At 38.8% G+C, this 19,954-nt stretch overlaps 1 protein-coding gene, 1 long non-coding RNA gene and 1 other non-coding gene across 4 annotated transcripts; 1 reads left to right on the top strand and 2 right to left on the bottom strand.

Moving 5' to 3' along the window:
• Positions 1–3,098: 3,098 nt before the first annotated feature.
• On the bottom strand, positions 3,099–5,439 carry LOC126616609 (uncharacterized). The gene is made up of 2 exons (XR_007621211.1): positions 3,714–5,439; positions 3,099–3,641 (listed from the first exon to the last, which is right to left on the bottom strand). It is a non-coding gene; the product is annotated as an uncharacterized LOC126616609 (long non-coding RNA).
• A 7,981-nt stretch (positions 5,440–13,420) lies between these two features.
• LOC126616608 (autophagy-related protein 8-like) lies at positions 13,421–17,779 on the top strand. Of its 2 annotated transcripts, XR_007621210.1 has the most exons (8): positions 13,421–13,553; positions 13,692–13,773; positions 13,976–14,047; positions 14,312–14,364; positions 14,696–14,808; positions 14,913–15,019; positions 15,102–15,438; positions 15,493–17,779. XR_007621210.1 is itself a non-coding variant. In XM_050284681.1 (7 exons), exons 2-7 carry the CDS (start codon positions 13,753–13,755, stop codon positions 15,192–15,194), a joined length of 459 nt encoding a protein of 152 aa, XP_050140638.1. In that variant the 5' UTR covers positions 13,427–13,553; positions 13,692–13,752; the 3' UTR covers positions 15,195–17,779. The 2 variants fall into 2 exon arrangements, 1 of the variants encoding a protein (XP_050140638.1); XM_050284681.1 differs by having other exon boundaries at positions 13,427–13,553; positions 15,102–17,779.
• A 2,103-nt stretch (positions 17,780–19,882) lies between these two features.
• TRNAQ-CUG (transfer RNA glutamine (anticodon CUG)) lies at positions 19,883–19,954 on the bottom strand. Its single transcript has one exon. It is a non-coding gene; the product is annotated as a tRNA-Gln (tRNA).

The raw sequence follows: 19,954 nt of genomic DNA, 5'->3' as shown, positions 1-19,954 counted from the left end.
CGATAAAAGATCCACTTTAAAATTAGGGACACATAAAACATCTTTCAAATCAATTGAGGAATTTAAACGAAGAGTGCCAGTTAAGGTAATGGGAGCTGAGGCATTACTAGGCAAAGAAACAGGTGGCAAATGTGAAGCAAAAGTATTAACCAAACATGAAGCGGAAGAAGTGATATGATTTGTAGCGCCGTTGTCAATAATCCATTGACCATGACGAGAAGTGATGGGTAACAAACCTTTGGCAAAGTCATCACTGAAAACGGCATGGGCCTGAGAAGACGAAGAAGATTCTGAATTGTCATTTAAGGCAGCAAAAACACGTGAATCCTACTCGGCTAAAAAGTGAGGCATCGCAACCTGCAGGTCATGCAAAGTGGGCTGGCCTTGCACGTGATGGGCTGATGGAGAGACAGAGGTAGTGGTGCGGGCCTGGTGGCTGTTGGACCAGCAGCACTGTTGCTGTTTAACCAGCAACACTATTGCTACGTGAGTAACTAGCATAAGCATTAGAAGCAGCAGATGTTGAGGAACGACAAGGTGGCCTCCACAATTGTCCATGAAGAGGATGGCCAACAGGGTAATCGTGAAGTTTGTGACAAGTTGTAATTGCAATAAGTACAGTAGAGAGAAGGACAATCGGAGGAAGTACGGGAAAAACCACGAACCGCCATGGCTGTAGGTTGGTCTACAAAACTAAGTGAGCCCAGCCTGAGAAACCAAGGAGCAAGCTTGGCAAACAGTGAGTAGAGGTTTCATCAAGAAAATTTGGTCCCGAATGGCGGAAAAAGACTCATTAAGCCCCATAAGAAATTGCATGAGCTGCTACCATTCAAGCTTTGTGCCATAAGAACAATTGCAATGCTCGTTATCTGAGGCAAGTTCGTCCTAAATGCCTTTGAGGTGAATGAAATAGGCAGAGACAGATGAAGTACCTTGAGAGATGGTGGCAAGTTCACGATTGAGTTGGAAGATACCGGGGGGGGGGGGGGGGCATTGCTTTGGGAGAACCATTTGTGAAAGTCGTCCCATACGGCCTTGGCAGTGGTGGAAGAGAGTACAGACTCAGCAAGATCGGGCTCCAAAGAGTGAAGAATCCAAGAAAGGATCATGTCGTTGCAGCATTAGGATCCTCGGAGGATGAAGGCTCCTCAACATTGCCATTAATAAAACCCAGCTTGTTCTTGGCACTCAAGGAAATTTGCAAACCTCGCGCCCAAGTTGTATAATTATCTCGATTCAATTTTTTGGAAACAAGAACAAGGTTAGGTTGATTAGAATGGTGAAGATAAAAAGGGGTATTGCTATCAGAGTCTCCCATGGTGGAAGAAAAGGAAAGGCAGAGAAGGTTGCCGAGAAAAAAATAGGAAAAAAAAAAAGCTAGGGTTTGAAACCTACACTGTATACCATGTAGAAAAAGATATATGGGCTGAAAAGTATGTTTCATTGATACATGAATAAGTATATATACAATTACATTCCTTGCATAGCAAGGACTATTCCTACAAGTTAGGAATACAATCATAATTTAATTCTAACTATTTTCCTACTTGTCTAACATAATTGCCCCCTAAATTTCTGATAGAGCGTCCATAGCCTTCGGTAGTTGATCCCCGTCACCTGAAGTTTGATTACTTACTGTCACTCTTTGAGTTAGTAGCAAATTCTGTTAAAAAAGAACGGAAAGTGATATCTTTTCTACCATGTTTCTTTCTAATTGTGTTCATCTGCCCTCCTATGGCTGGTCTCGCATTAAAGATTTGATAGTTGTGTGTGAATGTAACGTGGAAAGTCTGCTTAGAAATTCTGGCCTTGGATTGTAGTTGTTTCTGTGTGAACCAGTGCATTCAAAGAGTCTGACTAATAGAGGGGATGATTATCACATTCCACTACTTCCAACGTTCTTTATATGTCTCTCCTGATCAAAACGCATTTTTTATATGCTGAACTGCTTTCATTTCGCAAGTTTTCAGCATGGATCAATCCAATAGGTACTTAATACCGGAATTTCTCTCTTTTAATCCTTTGAAACTTGATAGCGATTTCAGCTTTCATCTCCATCGTCAGCTATTGACTGTTGCGGTGGTAAGCATGTATGTGTTTACAACTCTGTCTAGTGTCAACCAGCTTCCTAATTAGCACTCAGTCATTCTATGGCCATCACAAGGCAACTAGGATGTCTTACAAGCGATTTGCTCAGTTCTGAAATACTTGACATTTCGTTGTATGGCTTTACAATAACATCTTTGAATTGTATCGTCTTAGCAGCGGTGCAGTTCCGTTACGAGGGGTTGTTTATATTTTATTTGATAGCCACAGGCTTTTTCCATTTCCAACGGCAATGTAGAGGCTTGGCCAATGAAATAGGAGCGAAACGCTTCAAGAGTGGAGCGGCGGCGCTACATCATACAGTCTTGTTTGAATTCTGTTGATGGCTAAAAGTTGGCCAGAATTACTTGAAATCGTTGACAAGAGTGTTTTATAATCTGGGTAAATAATATCGTTTTTAAAAAAAAAATAGAAGTGACCAGAAAAAAGGCTGAGTAATGTATTTTTATTTTCAAATATGATCATTGAGATGTCATCTTGTGCGGTTAACAACTTATTCAATACTTTCTTTTTTTTCTTTTGCAGACGCCAAATGTTAACTACATTGCAATGGTTGGAAATTAAAAGGAAAATCAAGAACAACGAATGAAGAGAAGGATGAACACAGAAATATTAGAGAGAGAGTTTAGAGAGAGAAATAGGATTTGTATTAACTAAAAAACAAATGAATATTACACATACTGTTTTTATAGAAATCCTAACTACTTTAACCAAATACTAACTACCTAACTATATTACTAACTGTATTACATTTTTACCCTTAATACTCCCCCTCAATCTCAACTGGGGAAACTCAGTTTGAGATTGGAGCAGACCGATCAATGGGGCTAAGTAAGAATAACCGAATTTCCCAGGTTTGGGTGCACCAATCTTCCAAAAGCTGAAAGCAATTTTCAAAGTACTTTAATCAGACATCAGCAACTTCTTCTTGTAAAAAGAACTAGAAAACAACTTTTCCATCATGGGTGTGTAAAATGGAAAAAATGAGTATCTTCTCTGCTTCAAATGTTATCAACCCGTGTCCAATTTCAACTCATTCAACTTGATCTGGGCAAATAAGTTTCCAATGCTCTGTCACTTGCAGTTTGGAGTAGTGTGTAATAATGAAGTTGTTCATCTTGCTATTTCCAGCTTCTGACTCCAACCAGCCCCTACCTCTAACAGTATCTTCACAAAGAACAACCTTCTATAAAGGAGTTGTAGCACACCCTCATGCCGATTAGAATAATTTCTTACGGGATTACCCTTCGTGGGATTCACCGTCAATAATCTCATTCAACTTGGCTTCGGCCTTTAATATTTACAAAAAACAGAAAATTAACAAACTATAGTGTGGCATCGGCCTTAACTATAGCACCACGGGATCGCCCTTTGTGGATTTTACCAAAAAACAACTTCTTTGAACAATGGCATCGGCCTTCACAATTTCAACAATTGAAAATCAACATCTATGTAGGATTACCCTTCGTGGGATTTACCTACTCAAAACACGGGATTACCCTTCGTGGGATTTACCGTTAACAACTTCTTCTACCCTTCGTGGGATTTACCTATTCACATCACGGAATTACCCTTCGTGGGATTTACCGTTTACAACTTCCTCAAACTTTATCATATAACCGGACTTACTGTAGATTCATGCTAACAACTGAGTTGGTTAGACTCAGAAATTATAGGCTGTAATAAGAAAACATATTGCACAAACTCCTCAACAGAATTGCAGAATATCAGCGAAGTAGGGAGACAAGAATTGGATACTGCAAAACTTCCTGAGTAATTCGACCACCCTAAAGATATCAGTATCAATCAAACTCAAGAATCCAAACCCATTTCTCCAAACATATCAAGATTTGCAGAAACATCAAACCCAACAAAAGAAATAGAGCAGAATTTCTGTGAAGCAGAGAAAGAACTAGACACCACCATACAAATTGCACAAAATCAGCAATAACCAATATTCTTGAATCCAAATATCCCAAATATCATAAACATTGATCTTGAAATGAAGAATCTTGAAATTCAGAAGAATTGGCTGAAAAACGTAACCTTCACATGAAAATTCTGAGCTGGGCAATTCGTCAAACACCTGGACTGCAGCGAACAAGAAGCATAAGATTTTGGGAAAACAACACCACATTCTGAGGAAAACTCCAATTCTGAGGGAGCTGATCGCGATCCGTGGGGAGCTGGAGATTAGGGACTCCGTTGTATCGAAGGCAGCAAGCCGTAGTGGAAGAAGATACCCAAATACTTATTCGTCTCCATAATCCGTCCACATTTTGATAACTCAAAAATCAAAGTATTATACGTAACAAGATCGGGCTCCACAACGCCTCCTCCAATCCTACAACACGGTCCATTCATCAATGAAGTGGATGTTACCGCATCTGGGAAATGACCCATTTCCCCCATGATACCCAAATACTTCGTCGCCTCCATAATAAGAACCTTCTCATTCGCAACAAAGGGAAAGTGCCAAGAATATACAGAGATCCATTTCCTGATTTCCAACAAACAATACAAAATCATGGTGAATTGGTTCTCCTTCTTCATCACGATTTCCCGAACCGGCGTCGTATTAAGGCCGTCCATGTCGCGGGACCAGACGAGTCTGCAGCAATTGAACAATTCAAGAAAAGAACTGAATCCGTATGAATCTTTGGCCGCAAGATGGGCCACGAAGAACCCATCCGGTTTCAGGGTCCGACATACCTCGTCTGAGAATTCCGTGGGTCGACCCGACGGGTTCAGACGCGAGAACTCAAAAATCGAAAGATGATTCAGCGAACGGGTGGCGGCGGTTTGAGGCAGAGACGAGCAAGGGCTTCGACGCAAAGGGCTTTGAAATTGGGCAAGAGGAATCCCTCGGCGATCTTTAGTTCTTGGAGGTGGTGAAGGCGTCGGTGGAGAAATCTCCAAACCAGAAAAATCAACCCAGCAATCGCGATCCCAATAATTGCAGAAAAATCATCCAAGCTCACGGAAGCACCGAAAATCTAATGGAAATTTGGAAAGGAAAAAAAAAAAAAACTACAAACAGATGAAAAATAATGAAAAACTGGAACCACCAGAATCAATGGCGTGAGCCTGGTGGCTCTGATACCATGTTAACTACATTGCAATGGTTGGAAATTAAAAGGAAAATCAAGAACAACGAATGAAGAGAAGGATGAACACAGAAATATTAGAGAGAGAGTTTAGAGAGAGAAATATGATTTGTATTAACTAAAAAACAAATGAATATTACACATACTGTTTTTATAGAAATCCTAACTACTTTAACCAAATACTAACTACCTAACTATATTACTAACTGTATTACATTTTTACCCTTAATACCAAATACTTGTTCTTTTTGTTTATTTATTTCGTCGTTAATACTGTAATCGTCATTCTTTCTAAATCACGTATTATCTCACCACATAATTTTACATGAGCAAAACTCTATAGTCCATCAAACTTGATATACAGTACCCGGATGATCTCTCATTCAATCACTCTACTTCCATCTCTATGAAGCAACTCCCTAAGTCTTCAAGAATAAAAACCAAGAAATAGGTTGCTTGAAACATCGTTGCTACTGCCTTTTGCCAAGAAATTGTTTTGCGACTCTCAATAAAAACACCAATTGTTGAAACCAAAATTCCATAAACAGTGGAAGGATTGGCCGAAAACCTGCAAAACAAAAAAAAAAGAAAAAAGAAAATGCTGACAAAGTCTTTAGTATTAATGAATGAGAGGAATTTTTTTTACCCCTCCCTCCAAAACCATCTCCAACCATTGGGCTAAAATAAACCATGGGAAAAAAAAAATCTCTAGGTTAAATTCCCCCCAGAATTTAAGCCGGCTTAAATTATTTTAGATCCACCAAACTGTCATATTTCAAACTTTTTATTTATTTATAATATAACGGCTATGATCAAATGAAATCAAATCTAACAGTAAAAAAGAGATTTGATGACCCAAAATTAAATCTAACATCTAAAATAATATAAGAAAATTATTTAAATCAAATTTAACTTAAGACTTTATAAATACTCAGTGTTTGTATGATTTTTAATTACTTATCAGAATTTAAACATCTCCAACCATTGGGCTAAAATAAACCATGGGAAAAAAAAATCTCTAGGTTAAATTCCCCCCAGAATTTAAGCCGGCTTAAATTATTTTAGATCCACCAAACTGTCATATTTCAAACTTTTTATTTATTTATAATATAACGGCTATGATCAAATGAAATCAAATCTAACAGTAAAAAAGAGATTTGATGACCCAAAATTAAATCTAACATCTAAAATAATATAAGAAAATTATTTAAATCAAATTTAACTTAAGACTTTATAAATACTCAGTGTTTGTATGATTTTTAATTACTTATCAGAATTTAAATATTTTTAGATTAAAATGTTCATAAAATAAATTAAGATAATCTACATAAATTTTATTTTTAAAAAGTTACCGAGAAAAAAAAAAGGATAAAATCATTATTTAATAATCTTGAGAAAAAATTTTAAGCCATAACGGTTATGCTCACCGTACGCCTAATCATCTGCTACGTCTCCTCTCATTTAACCTTAGTTAAATTTTTTCAAAAATGAAAAGTAACATTTAATGTGAAAATTAACTAGAGTTAAGTAAAATGACAAGTGACAAATGATTAGATATATAGTGAATATACACAGTAGTTATGGTGGTGGGTAAAAATATTCCCATTAATTAATAGTACTATGTAAATAGATAAAGAATGATTTAGTTGACACCTAAACCTCGTGAAGACCTTCTCACTACGTTAAGACGTACATAGTACGGAAGACCAACTAGTTCAGTATCAACTATCAAAGTATTATAATAAATTTACATAGTACTTTTGATGAAGTTGTTATCAAGGAACAAAATGCCGATAATATATCGCCGATATTATCGGTTTTTCGTCGGACCGATATTTTAATAGGTATCCAAAGGGTTTTCGTCAAAATATCACGATATTATCGATAATGGGTGTACCGATTCCTGAGCCGATTTCGTCCCAAAAACCTTGCAAAAACACGATTAAGATCAAGATCTAAGCTACAGAAAGATTGAAAACACAACCACAATTCATATGCATGAATCAATCGAAGAGGTAAGAAGGTGAGGGACCAGGAGTTGACCTGACCACCGACGGCGATGGCGACAACGAATGCGCTACCTTCGCCATAGTCCCCTAAAGCAGTACAAGCTCTCTGGATTTTGTTCACCAACGAGATCAGGTTCTCCATTCTTGGCATAGGAAGTTGGTGGTGGCGGCGACGACTACGGCGTCAGAATCAGATCGCCTGGATCTGAGGCGCGCTCGAAACTTTGACGTTCAAAGACCTAGATCTGCGGTGGAGACGATGACGAGGGGCGAGGGGCAAGGTCTCTGTGCATGTGTGTGGGAGACCATGACGATGACGAGGGGCGATGTCTCTGTGCGTGTGTGTGGGAGAAGGGAGAAGAGAGATCGAGAGATCTGTGTGTGTGTGTGGGAGAGAAGAGAGAAGGATCGAGAGAGAGAGAGAGAGAGACCTCAGTCTCTGTCGGAGAGAAGAGAGAAGGATAGAGAGAGAAGAGAGAAGGATTGAGAGAGAGAGAGACCTCAATCTCTGTCTGCGTGTGTGATGTGTGTATGCGTGTGTGATCTGTGTGTGCGTGTGTGTTGGCATGTGAGAGTATGTGTGTGTGTGTGTGTGGGTGGGTGGCGTGTAAGAAAAAAAAGCATCTAAATAATTCAACTTTTACAGCTTTTACATGTACAATTTTTTATAGTCTGTGACTGTGTGTTTAAACTTCTTTCATTAATTACTACATATTTTCTACACTCACAATGTTTGCCAGCTCGCTATATAATCAACTTAAATCAGTTAAATCCATCATGCAATGCATTTCCTTCCAATTTTTTGTGATAAACTAATAGATAATTGACTAAATAAACATCCTGCAAAGTTTCAATAAAAATTTCCAAGTTTTTCTTACAATTTCCGTGGTTTCCATATTATTTTTATCGATATCGATAATATCCCGATATTTCCATCGATATTTCCGTGTTTCTGGACTACCGATATTTCCGATATTACCGATATTTAATACCTTGGTTGTTATGTAATGATATTTTTTATGACTTTTGGTGATCTTTGGCACACTTGGTTGTTTTAGTACTGATTTATTATTATTATTATTATTATTATTATTATTATTGTGGTATTCCTCTTTACTTGTAATTAAGAAATTTTAGGTTCAACTCTTGCCAAATGCGAATTTGAATCACATTATTGCTAGTCTATTGTGAGGTTAAGCTCATCCCCTCTCCTTTAGTATAGATAATATCGTTTGTTAAAAAAAACAAATTATACATCAATAAAAGGCAAGAGTCTTAATTAGAAGGCAACACTAGATCGCTTAACTCATGTGATAAACAGCCACAAACTCTGCCCGCTGACCTCTCATCACAACCCCAATAAAACCTTGCCTATTTAAAGCAGACCAGCAAGCATCCACTTTCACTTTGAGGAAGGGAAATGAAGGAGAAGACCAGCGAGCCGTCGGTACTGCCACCGGAGCTCGATCCAGCCGAGAAGACGAGGGGACACCATTGACACCAAGGTACACAGCAGCTGAAAGAGAAATGGCATGACGAACCTGGGAATGATTAATAGGAGAGTGATTGTACATAAACTGGCATCTCGGTTTCCAGATATGCCAACATGTAAATGCAACATGCGAAAGCAAAAAAGCATGCTCTTCGTTGGTGTATGTTCTCAACAAAGATGGCTTACCTGGTCCCCATTGATTTTGGATTGGTAGTTGTAGGGGCGACATTCGAACTTGGTTCGACTATCTTTACTCTTATCCCCACACTACTCCGCGTTTTGTTGCTGTCTAGCGTGTTAGTCTCCTTGTAGCCTTTCTTTGTACTTTCTTTGGCTTGTTGGCCCTGATAATTCATATTCAGTTTCCAAAAAAAAAAAAAATCATGTGATAAACAATTGAATTATACAGGAATATTGCATATTAGATATTACTGTTGGACTTTTTTTATTTTTTTGGGCCCTATTTTGGCAGGAAAGATGACATATTTGACGAATTGTCAGTTGTGCAACATAGAGTAAAGTTGGATTGTGGAAAATAATATAAACATTCAAAAATGAAATTAAGCATGGAATAAAATATAGGGACCTTTGTTACAACGCACCCACAAATAATTAAGAAAAATTAGTTGATAGCTCCTTTTTATAGCTGGTTCTTGTGGCGTGGCAGAACTAAAATATTTTTGAACAAGATTTTACTCTCAAATGATCCCAAATTTGTGATCATTATCTGCTTCAAAGATTGGCTTCAGGGCAATAGATGGTTTCCTCCATAAAACCCTTTCAAACACAAGCTTTTTGTCATTGGGAACCTCCTCCTGAGAGTTGGATAAGGCTTATTGTGAATGGGTGTAGGGGTGGGCACGGGCCGGGCCAGGCCCAAAATTGAAGGAACCGGACCGGACCTGTTTGTAAATAAAACGGGACGGGACGGGGCGGGTTTTGGATTTTTCAAAATGGGATCCGAACCAAACCCGGCCCTTTTGAAACGGGCCGGTTCCTACGGGTCCCCGCGGGTTCAAATCTTCACTCACACCTTTGCTCCTCCTCGCCTCCCCGCCACCGCCACGACTCCTCCAGCACACCATCCACAGCAGAAACGAGCAGATTACGACCACCATGAACCCACCCACGCTCGCTGCGATTATCTTAATCAGTTTTTCAGAACTGCTTCACAAGGGATTAACCAATATAATTCAGAGAATAAAAGTGGAAGGTTCATATTTCAGAACTGCTTCACAAGAGATCATATAATTATGTGGGGCCTACATCATATATACTGAACCTCAATCCTCCATCCATCAAACTGCAACTATGATCTATATATGAAACCAGACGGTAAAAAGTAACTTACTGATCGACGATGGAAACTCGATTGTCTGGTGGGACTGATCGACGGTGGAATGGGATCGGTGAACCTGTTTCCTGCAAGTATAGGACGTAGAGACGGCGGAGCCCGAGCATCGACATTGGGATTTCGCTGGAGATTTTGTTTCTATCGAGGACGACGATTTTGAGGCGGTGGAGGTCGGATATGGAAGTTGTTGTCGTTTAGGAAGAGGGATTTGAGGCTGAAGACGCTGATGTTAAGGGATTTGATGTTGAAGACGTCGACATTGAGGGATTGAGGGTTCATGGGATTTGGGGAAAATGACGACATTGGGGAAAAAGCCGGAGAAGTTGTTGTCGTTTAGGAAGAGAGATATGAGGTTGAAAAGGCCGGACTCGAAGCTAAGCATGGAAACGATTCGGGTCGGGCCCCCGTTTCTCCAGATTTTAGAACCTGCCCCGCCCCGCTAATTCCCTGGAACCGCCCCGCCCCGCCCCATTTGATGTTTATAATTTTTGGACCCGCCCCAAACCGCATGAACCCGCCCCGACCCATGGATCTAGGACCAGTTTGCCCACCCCTAAATGGGTGTCATAAGGGGGAGGCTATTTCAGTGGTGCTGGCGGTGTCCTAAAAAACTCATCAAGGACATGAGTTTCTTGTTTTTGTGCCAATCTTGGAAGAGGTGAGATTTTATGTGCTGAAGTTTGTGGTGTTTTTATTGGGCTGCAACTTAGATGGAATAATGGAATTAAAAAGATTATGGTAGAATCGGATTATACTCTTACGGTTCAATTAATTTCAGATGCAAAAGTGGATAATCACCATCTGGGAAATTTAGTAGTGAATTGTCGTGCCCTTATACACCAAAGCTGGTCTTGTGAAATTCATCATATCTATCGTAAAAAGAATTTTGTTCATGATGATTTAGCTCTTTTGGATTTGTCATGCAGTTTGGGTCCAGTCTTTTATTAGCAAACTCTTACTTCTTGTCATCGGTTACTATTGCAAATATAATTGAAGTCTCGTAGTTTCGTGATATTCTTATGTAATTTCCTTTTCTTTTTGTTTTGTCAATTAAGGTAAGATTAAAATAAGGAAAATTTGGAAAAATAACCAAAATTTTGAACACAAATAGAAATATAGCCACTATTTTAAATTTATGATAATTATAACAAAAATTTGACATGAAAGTACTAATATACCCCCGTATAAAATGTGGTTTTCCAAAAAAAAAAAAAAAAAGCAATCTGCTGAAGATATTCCCGCATCTCCGATTGCTCCAAAGCCTCCTATCCATCCCTTCCTCCCTAGTTAGTCGTCACCCCGCACCTTCCCCTCCGTCCTCTTCCGTTATTTACCTTGCCACGATTGTTGATTGATATATCAGTTTTCATTTTCATAACTAATTTAAATTTAAGGAAAACTAATGAAAATGGCTTGAAAACTTTGAATTTTAACGATAAGGACAAAATAAAGGGTAAAATGAATAGTATCAGGTTTGACTTTTTAGTGTAAAAATGTGATTTTTCCTTAAAGTAAACAGTATCGTGGACTTTTCGTTAAAACTCTCTTTAATTTAATTGCTTAGGTCCTCTGGACCCAATGTCTCAAGGAAAGAATGGAGACGACGCCGGTTGGGTCTGACTTCAACAACTCCGATGGGGTCTGAAATCAATACCGTTGAAAGGATCTAATACCACCGTCACACTCAACCTCAACTCCAAACCATGGTGTTCAAAGTGAGAACTACCAATACACTCCCAACCATGCCTTAGGTACCGTTTGGTACGTGGGACGGGATGGAACGGAACGGGATGAGCCGTTCCGTCCTACGTTTGGTGCGCCTAAAAATTGTGGAACGGGTTGTCCCACGGGACGAAATTTGGCTGATTTTTCGTTCCACCTCTTCCCCCTGGAACGACCCGTTCCACATCCGTGGAACATAAATTTATAACATTTTATGACAAATTTCTCATCTTTTTCAATTTCTACATCATCTGTTCCGTCCCGTCTACGTACCAAACGGTACCTTAGCGAATCTACATTCAAACCCAGGACACCCATTTTTCTATGATCTGGAGGCAGTCTTAATACAACGGCAGCTATTTAAGTGTATAAGGGTATACTAGTATTTTCATATCAATTTTTTGTTATAATTATGATAAACTTAAAAATGTGGCTATAATTTTATATTGGATCAAAATTTTGGTTATTTTTCCAAATATCCCATTAATATATTTGATTGTGACTCCACCTAAATTAGACCTGGCATTTTCATCCGACCTGTTAACCCGACCCGACCCGACCCGTTAAAATTAGTATTCTGGCATTTTCATCCGACCCGTTAACCCGACCCGACCCGACCCGTTAAAATTAGTATTCGGGTGGGTGATAAACCTGGTCGGATGGTTAACAGGTCAACCCGTTAATTATCCGTTAAATAACGGATCATTTTGGATGAACCTGCGAAACCGTTAACCATCCGTTAAGACCCATTATTGAGGATTTTTATGTAATTTCGTTTTCCTGGCAATTAGGATTTTCTCTTTGAATCGGTGTTTGTTGCTCTGGAAAATTGCGTGGTTTTGCAGGAGGTAAAATGTCGACGGCCGATTTGATACTGAGACCTGAGTGTGGTGGATGTAAAACGACCAAGGATTTATACGGAAGCAATTGCAAGCACTTGACACTGTGCGACGACTGTGGCAAACAAATGGCTCTCAACCGCGCCAAGTGCAACGAGTGCGGCGCCGTCGTCACTCGCTTAATTCGAGTTCGCTCTCTCTCTCTCTCTCTCTCTATATATATATATGTAGACATTAATTGATGTATTTGTTTCGAAATAGGAATATAATGTTCGAGCTGAGTACTGTCAATGACAAGAACTACTTCATTGGGAGATTTGTGACGGGGTTGCCGAGTTTTTCGAAAACGAAGAATTCTGAAAATAAATGGTCTCTCCACAAGGATGGACTACAAGGACGCCAACTTAGCGATGCGATGCGGGTAATTTCAATTCAAATTATGCCCATTGGCTATTACTTGCTTGGTTTTCGCCGTTTCGCGAGTATCTTTTGGAGATTGTGTTGCTATAGCTAATAACCACTATAAACTTGTGAGTTGTTTTGTGCCCGATTGTATCAGCATACGCACACAAACCGAATGAAGGAAGGAGGTGGCTAGCACAAGCACTAGAATGCTAAGAACGGGTGTAATTGATTGAGATGAATTGTGTTAAAAAAAATAAAAAATAAATAAATAAAAAGGTTAACGGGTGAAACGGGTTAAAACGGGTTGAGTTCGAATGATCCGTTAGCTTAACAGATCGGGTTGAATCCAACCCAAATCTAATAAACCCGCTCCGTTTACATGTCTAACCTAAACCCTACCCGCCGCCGAGCAGCGTCTAGCCTTTTAGAACCTTGGTAAATAGAGAGAAGACTAAAACGAAGATAGACGACGAACTTCGTGCTGGAATCATGGAATCGGAAAGAATTCTAAAACGTTAGGTGTGTTAACGATATGTAATCTGTTTGATTAAATTCATTGATCGTTTGATGTTTGCGGCCTCCCTGATTGATTGATCTCAGCCAATCAATTCTTGAATTACCAACATGTAAATTTATTCATTGTTTGAAATTTTGCAGACAAAGAGAAAGAGCCCTATCGGGAGTATTTCCATGGTAGAAAGCTTCGACGCATGCCCTCATGAAGAATCCGAGGCTCATGGTCTGTTTGTTTCTGTTTGTGTTTATCTTTTTATTTCTTTGGGAGGCTGCTTGCTGCTTAATTGTTTAGTTTTGAGCAAATATTTTGGATGTTTGATTCTTCAACCCTTTTGAGAATTGAAGGCTGCTTTCTGCATAAAAAATTCTTTTTGGTTGATTGTTTTCTTTTCTGAACTCGGGATTCTGTCTGATGTGAATTTCAGAAGAGGATGATATCGATTCGGGGAGGAGGAGGACGTTGCTTCTGCAACTCATGGCACGGTCACCTTTGGCGAGTTAGTTGCCGATCGATGCCCTTTTCTTTCAGTGCTTTTAATTATTATCTTGGTTTTCTTTCCTACAACCGAACCAGTTCCCTTTTCAATGTTATTTTTGCTTTTCATATGTGTTCGTTCAGACTTTCTCCCGAAAGACGAGCAAAAAGACCACGATCTGATCCCGATTTCACTGAAGTTCCTGATTTCTATGCTCCCCTGCACTTCCCACCCCCCCCCCCCCCCCCCGACTTATTCCATGTTCTAATTTTAACATCCGTGTAGGTGAGCCTCGAGAAGGATGCAAGGAGTTGCATTCCGGACATTGAAACCAAGAAGTTAGTCTTCAATTGCCTTTTTCTTTAGTTATCTTGATTTATATTGCTACAATTGAATAGGATTGACTCCTTTTCATTTATGGCTTTTGGTATACGTCCTCAAATACACCAGTAAATAAATAAATAAGAAAGAAAAGAAAAGCGAAGAGAAAGAACGAAGATATATATATGTTCCTACTCCCATTGTCCCGTATCATTACATAAAACTTGCATACAGAAAGGAAAACATACTACGAAGGGCTAAGTCTAAGCTAATTAGTTTCCATATCTTGTCTTTAAAGAAGGATGTTTCACATATTTCTGTCTCCTATCCTTTGTTTCTTGACTGCAGATACTGTGTCGACAGCAGTATGCGTTTTGGAGATTTTGTGGATTTTATTCGGAAGCAGATCAAGCACCGTGGAAGTCTGTTTGTCTATGTCAATGACAGAGAACCTGAAACTGGTGAGCTAAAATGCGACTAATGTTTTGTTTTCTGCATAATGATCTCCATCTTGTTCCCCAATTTGTTGTGGCAGTAATAAACTATAATTCTTCTACTTTTCCAGATTTCCTCATGTATCAGGTTTATGCTAACAATATTGATAAGTATGGATTTCTTCGCATGACCTACCGTGGAGAATGTAGGGTCTGTGGATTAGGAAATATGTCCCCGGTAAGAATTACGGTCAGTTCAATACGCTTGCTTCCCAGTGGTTCAGTAGACGTATTCTCTTCTAATTTGCGCCTTCATGCAGAGGATTGTGGACAATGTTGCTGCAAGGAGTGACATAATTCCCGACATGGTCAAGGAGGGAAGGAAGCAAAATAGTACCCTAATTCACTCATAATACAGACTTGCCTCTTCCTGCACCATCTCTATTTCTGCCACTCTCTCGTTTCTCTATAGTTTATACTTATGTTTCCTTGTCTAATATTTATACTTGGTTTTCCATTGTCTGTAATGTGGTTTATCTCAGATTTTGATGGCCAGTGGTATTCTGGGCTCCACCTCCAAGGGCAAGGCCAAGATTCTCATCTCCTCTTCCTCTTCCAAGGGCGACGGTGGTGGCAACGGAGTCCCACCAGGAGGCGGTGGTGGCAACGGAGTCCCACCAGGAGGCGGTGGTGGCAATGGAGTCACACCAGGCGGTGGCAACGGAGTCACACCAGGCGGTGGCAACGGAGTCCCAACAGGAGGAGGTGGTGGTGGTGATGTTGGAGGCCGAGAACGAAGGACAGTCGACATTGTTCGAAGAGTGAGACGGACCGGCCAAATAGAAGAGGAAGAACTTCTGATGTCAATTAATATCATGTCTACCTCCTTCGATAATTTTGAAGGCATTCTGCGTGATTTTATTCGTGTACTGAACATGTCGGAGGACACTGGGCGGGAATACTAGTGTGATCATGAGTTATACTCTTAAGCTTGGATTTCGACTTACATGACTATTGGAGAAGCGCGTGATAGGTTAAGTCGGATTGTGCTTGACAGAGCTAGTGCACGCTATCTCCGAGTGTTTGATGTAACTACAGCGCGTGATGCGTGTGGATTTCGACTCACACTTGATCGCTTGTTTGTGGATCAAATGCGTGTTCGAGGTTGGCAACCAGCACTCCACGATCTAGAGAGACACACGCATGATGCTGGTTGCCAACCTCGAACACGCATTTGATCCACAAACAAGCTCCTAAACTAGGTGTGAGCGCCATTAACAAAGTAGAGTTCATAGTTGTCGACACCTACGAGACTGAGGTATAATTCACCAATCCTTGCTTGAAGCGTATTTTCCAGCGTTGTCATTCCACCGAGTTCATTTCTTCGTAATTCAAACAGTAAAACAAACTCTCCTGTAGTTACATCAAACACTCGGAGATAGCGTGCACCAGCTCTGTCAAGCATAATCCGACTCAACCTATCACGCGCTTCTCCAATAGCCATGTAAGTCAAAATCCAAGCTTAAGAGTATAACTCATGATCACACCAGTATTCCCGCCAAGTGTCCTCCGGCATGTTAAAGTACACGAATAAAATCACGCAGAATACCTTGAAACTGGCCTAATGAGGTAGACATGATATTAATTGACATCATAAGTTCTTCCTCTTCCATTTGGCCGGTCCGTCTCACTCTTCGAACAATGTTGACCATCCTTCGTTCTCAGCCTCCACCACCACCTTCCCCTAGTGGGACTCTGTCGCCTCCGCCTGGTGTGACTCGGTCACCACCACCGCCTCCTGGTAGGACTTCATCACCACCTCCTGGTGGGACTCCGTTGCCACCACCATCGCCCTTAGAAGAGGAGATGGGAATCTTGCCCTTGGAGGTGGAGCCCGGAATACCATTGGCCATCAAAATCTGAGATAAACCACATTCCAAAAGGAAAACCAAGTATAAATATCAGACAAGGAAACATCAAGTATAATTTGCAAGAAAGAAGTATACCTTTGAGGAGAAGTACAACCATGGCTCTCTCTCTGGCTTCACCTCTAATAAGGAGAAGTGACATTTAAGAAATTATTTCCAAATGGAAAATACAAGGAAGACAATGTTAATGCCACTGCTTTACAAAATATTTATAATTAATTATTGGGTAAAGTACAAAAAATTACCTTAATTATTGGTTCACGACACTTTCATACCTTATATTTTAAAATTGACAATGTCATACCTCATCTTTAGAATTTGGTCCAATGTTATACCTTTCGTTACTTTGCCATTTATTTTTCAGTTAAATGCTGACGTGGTTTGATCCAGATCCCACTTTCTATTAAAAAAATCATTTAATAATTTCTAAATAATAAAAAAAAGTTATAAAAAAGAAAAAAAAACACTTATGTTCGTTCCCCTCCCCCCCGGGGTGGTTTCTCTCTCTTCTCCCTTATCTTCATTTTTTTCTGGGTTGCAGGAAGAGAATTGGAAGGAAGAAGAAGATGAAGATGGGGAGAAGGGGGAAGGGAACGAACATAAGTTTTTTTTTCTTTTTTTTTAATTTTAATATTTAGAAATTATTAAATGATTTTTTTTAGTTTTTAATAATATTTATTAACTTTTTAATAGAAAGTGGAATCTGGATCAAGCCACTTCAGCATTTAATTGAAAAATAAACGGCCAAGTAACGGAAGGTATAACATTGGACCAAATTCTAAAGATGGGGTATGACATTGTCAATTTTAAAAGATAATATATGAAAGTGTCGTGACATCAATAGTTGAGGTAGTTTTTTTGTACTTTATCGATAATTATTATTTTTCGCATATTGCAGCAGGCTCATTGCAACCTTTGAGATTTTGGAGCTTATATATCTTCAAGCATGCCTCATTTGTGTGCTAAAAAATAGTAAAACTGATGCACAACAACTCCTTTAGGTTTTGTTGCTGTGCTTGTACACTTGCATTAAATGCTCTCTCTTTCTCAAGTGCCCTTCTGGATTCAAAGCTTGCACTTTTCTTTGTTGCAACCCCCAAGCCAACGTTAGCCTTATCATTCCAATCTGAATATCTATACTTTCATGTCTTCTTTATTATATTGTTATTTAAAAAAAATGTGTTTATTTGAAAATAAACAAACGAAATACAACGGCAAACATTATTTTATTAAAATAGATTGTCGAAACGGCTACATAACTTTAAAGAATACATTGTGAATCGCTTGTTGAAATAAACTAATACAAGCACTACTATGTATTATTATATAGTGAAAATTAAAGCAAAATCCTAATCTTTAACTAGTGAGAAACTCTAATATCCTTGACCTACAAGAAAACCATAAATAATAACTAATTTTTCAACACTATTGAACTAAAATATCCCTATTAACTTAGTACTACGGTCTAGTGGTATTCCTTTTCGCTTGTAAGTTAAAGGTCTTAGGTTCGATTCTCGCCAAATGTGAGTTTGAACCACATTATTGCTAGTTCATTGTGAGGCTAATCTACCCCATTCTCTTTAGTGTAGATAATACCTTTTGTTAAAAATAAAATAAAAATTACATTAGAGTTTTCTTTTTCCTTTTTATTTTTTTTATTAGTTAACGTATTTTTTTACACCATATGCCACATGCATTTGTTGTCGTTGTAAAAAACTCCTTCAATCACGACAAGTGGCCTAGTGGAAAAGTGTAAACAACAGTTCCCTAAAAATAAATCAGCTGATTGTGGCCACGGGTAGGGTGCAATTCCAACTCACCTCTTTCGAGCCCGAAAGAGTAGATAATTGTGCATGGTTCGTCATTAGTTGTCCTCGTTTAAAAAAACAAAAACAAAAAAAACAAAAAAAAAAACCTCAAGTCTTCTATAAGTCAATAATAATACGATCTCTGTAGCATTTTATGTATAAAAACTATATGTTCAGTGATCACCTATACAGCCTTTTGGTTTCTCACTTAGTTTTATTTAATTTTGTTATCAGCAAATAAATCAAACAAAAATAATAGAAAAAAATAAATATAAGTATGTTTGGGGCTAAAAATCTGCCTATTTATCATCTTTTTATGTGCAAAATTACACTTAAATTGCACGACGGTGGTCAGAAGAAGGCTGAAATGCCTATGTAAGTCTTACCGACCCCAAGAAAGGGGGCTGTCAAGGCGAAACCACCTACTGGTCCAGTTTTTTTATAAAAAGTTATTAGAAAAACTTTAAGGAATATATCAAGTTAATAAAAATCTGTCTATTTATCATACAATTAAAAAAAGTTTAAGGAGTATATCAAGTTATTAAAAAAAAAAATTAACTGAATTAAAAAGGAGAGAAGGTTTGGCTAAATTGGAGCCTTCACCTTCTCCTTCCATTCCATGACAATGGCGGCAGGCTGCAGGCATAATATATTATGAGATGTGCTATCCACACACCTCATTTTACTTCTCACATATCCTTGATAATTTCTGTCCGTTGATCTTCTTCAATTCATTCTGATCTGACGGTCGAAAATTAAAAAAATGTGTGAGAAGTAAAATAGGATGTGTGGATATCACATCCCTATATCATATCCCATCACAAATGTGTGGCATACCAGCGGTCTTTGGCACGTCAAAAGCCGTGCAACAAATCACGCGCTCCAAAGCGCGCGTCCACTGCATATTCACTGCCCACAAACATATAAAGGCTTAAAAAGAAAGGAAAACTAATGAAAAGGACTTGAAAACTTTGAGTTTTAACGATAAGGACAAAATAAAGGGTAAAGTGAATAGTACCAGGATTGACTTTTTAGTGTAAAAATGTGGTTTTTTGTTAAAGTGAACAGTACCGGGAGTTTTTCGTTAAAGTTCCCTAAAAAGAATGTAAAAATATTTGTTAAAATGTTTGTCTCTTGTTTTTATCCTTGAATATATATATGTGTGTGTGTGTGAGTGTGTGTTATCACGTTAAAAAATACAGGGTCCTTCAAAATCAAGGGCCTTGTGCGTGTGTACCTCATGCACTCTCTCATGACCATTGACCGGCTTTGCACAAATCCAATCATGTAGTGACATGTGGATTACTATAAAAAAATTATATTTAAAAATAAAGTGATAAAAATTAATAAAGAAGAGGGCAAAAAAGGTCCCACCGAGATTTGAACTCGGGTTACTGGATTCAGAGTCCAATGTCCTAACCACTAGACCATGGGACC

This window comes from Malus sylvestris, chromosome 3, assembly GCF_916048215.2.
Source record: "Malus sylvestris chromosome 3, drMalSylv7.2, whole genome shotgun sequence".
Classification (NCBI taxonomy): Eukaryota; Viridiplantae; Streptophyta; class Magnoliopsida; order Rosales; family Rosaceae; genus Malus; species Malus sylvestris.
The sequence above is the reverse complement of the archived record's forward strand: the minus strand, read 5'-3'. Positions and strand labels throughout refer to the sequence as shown.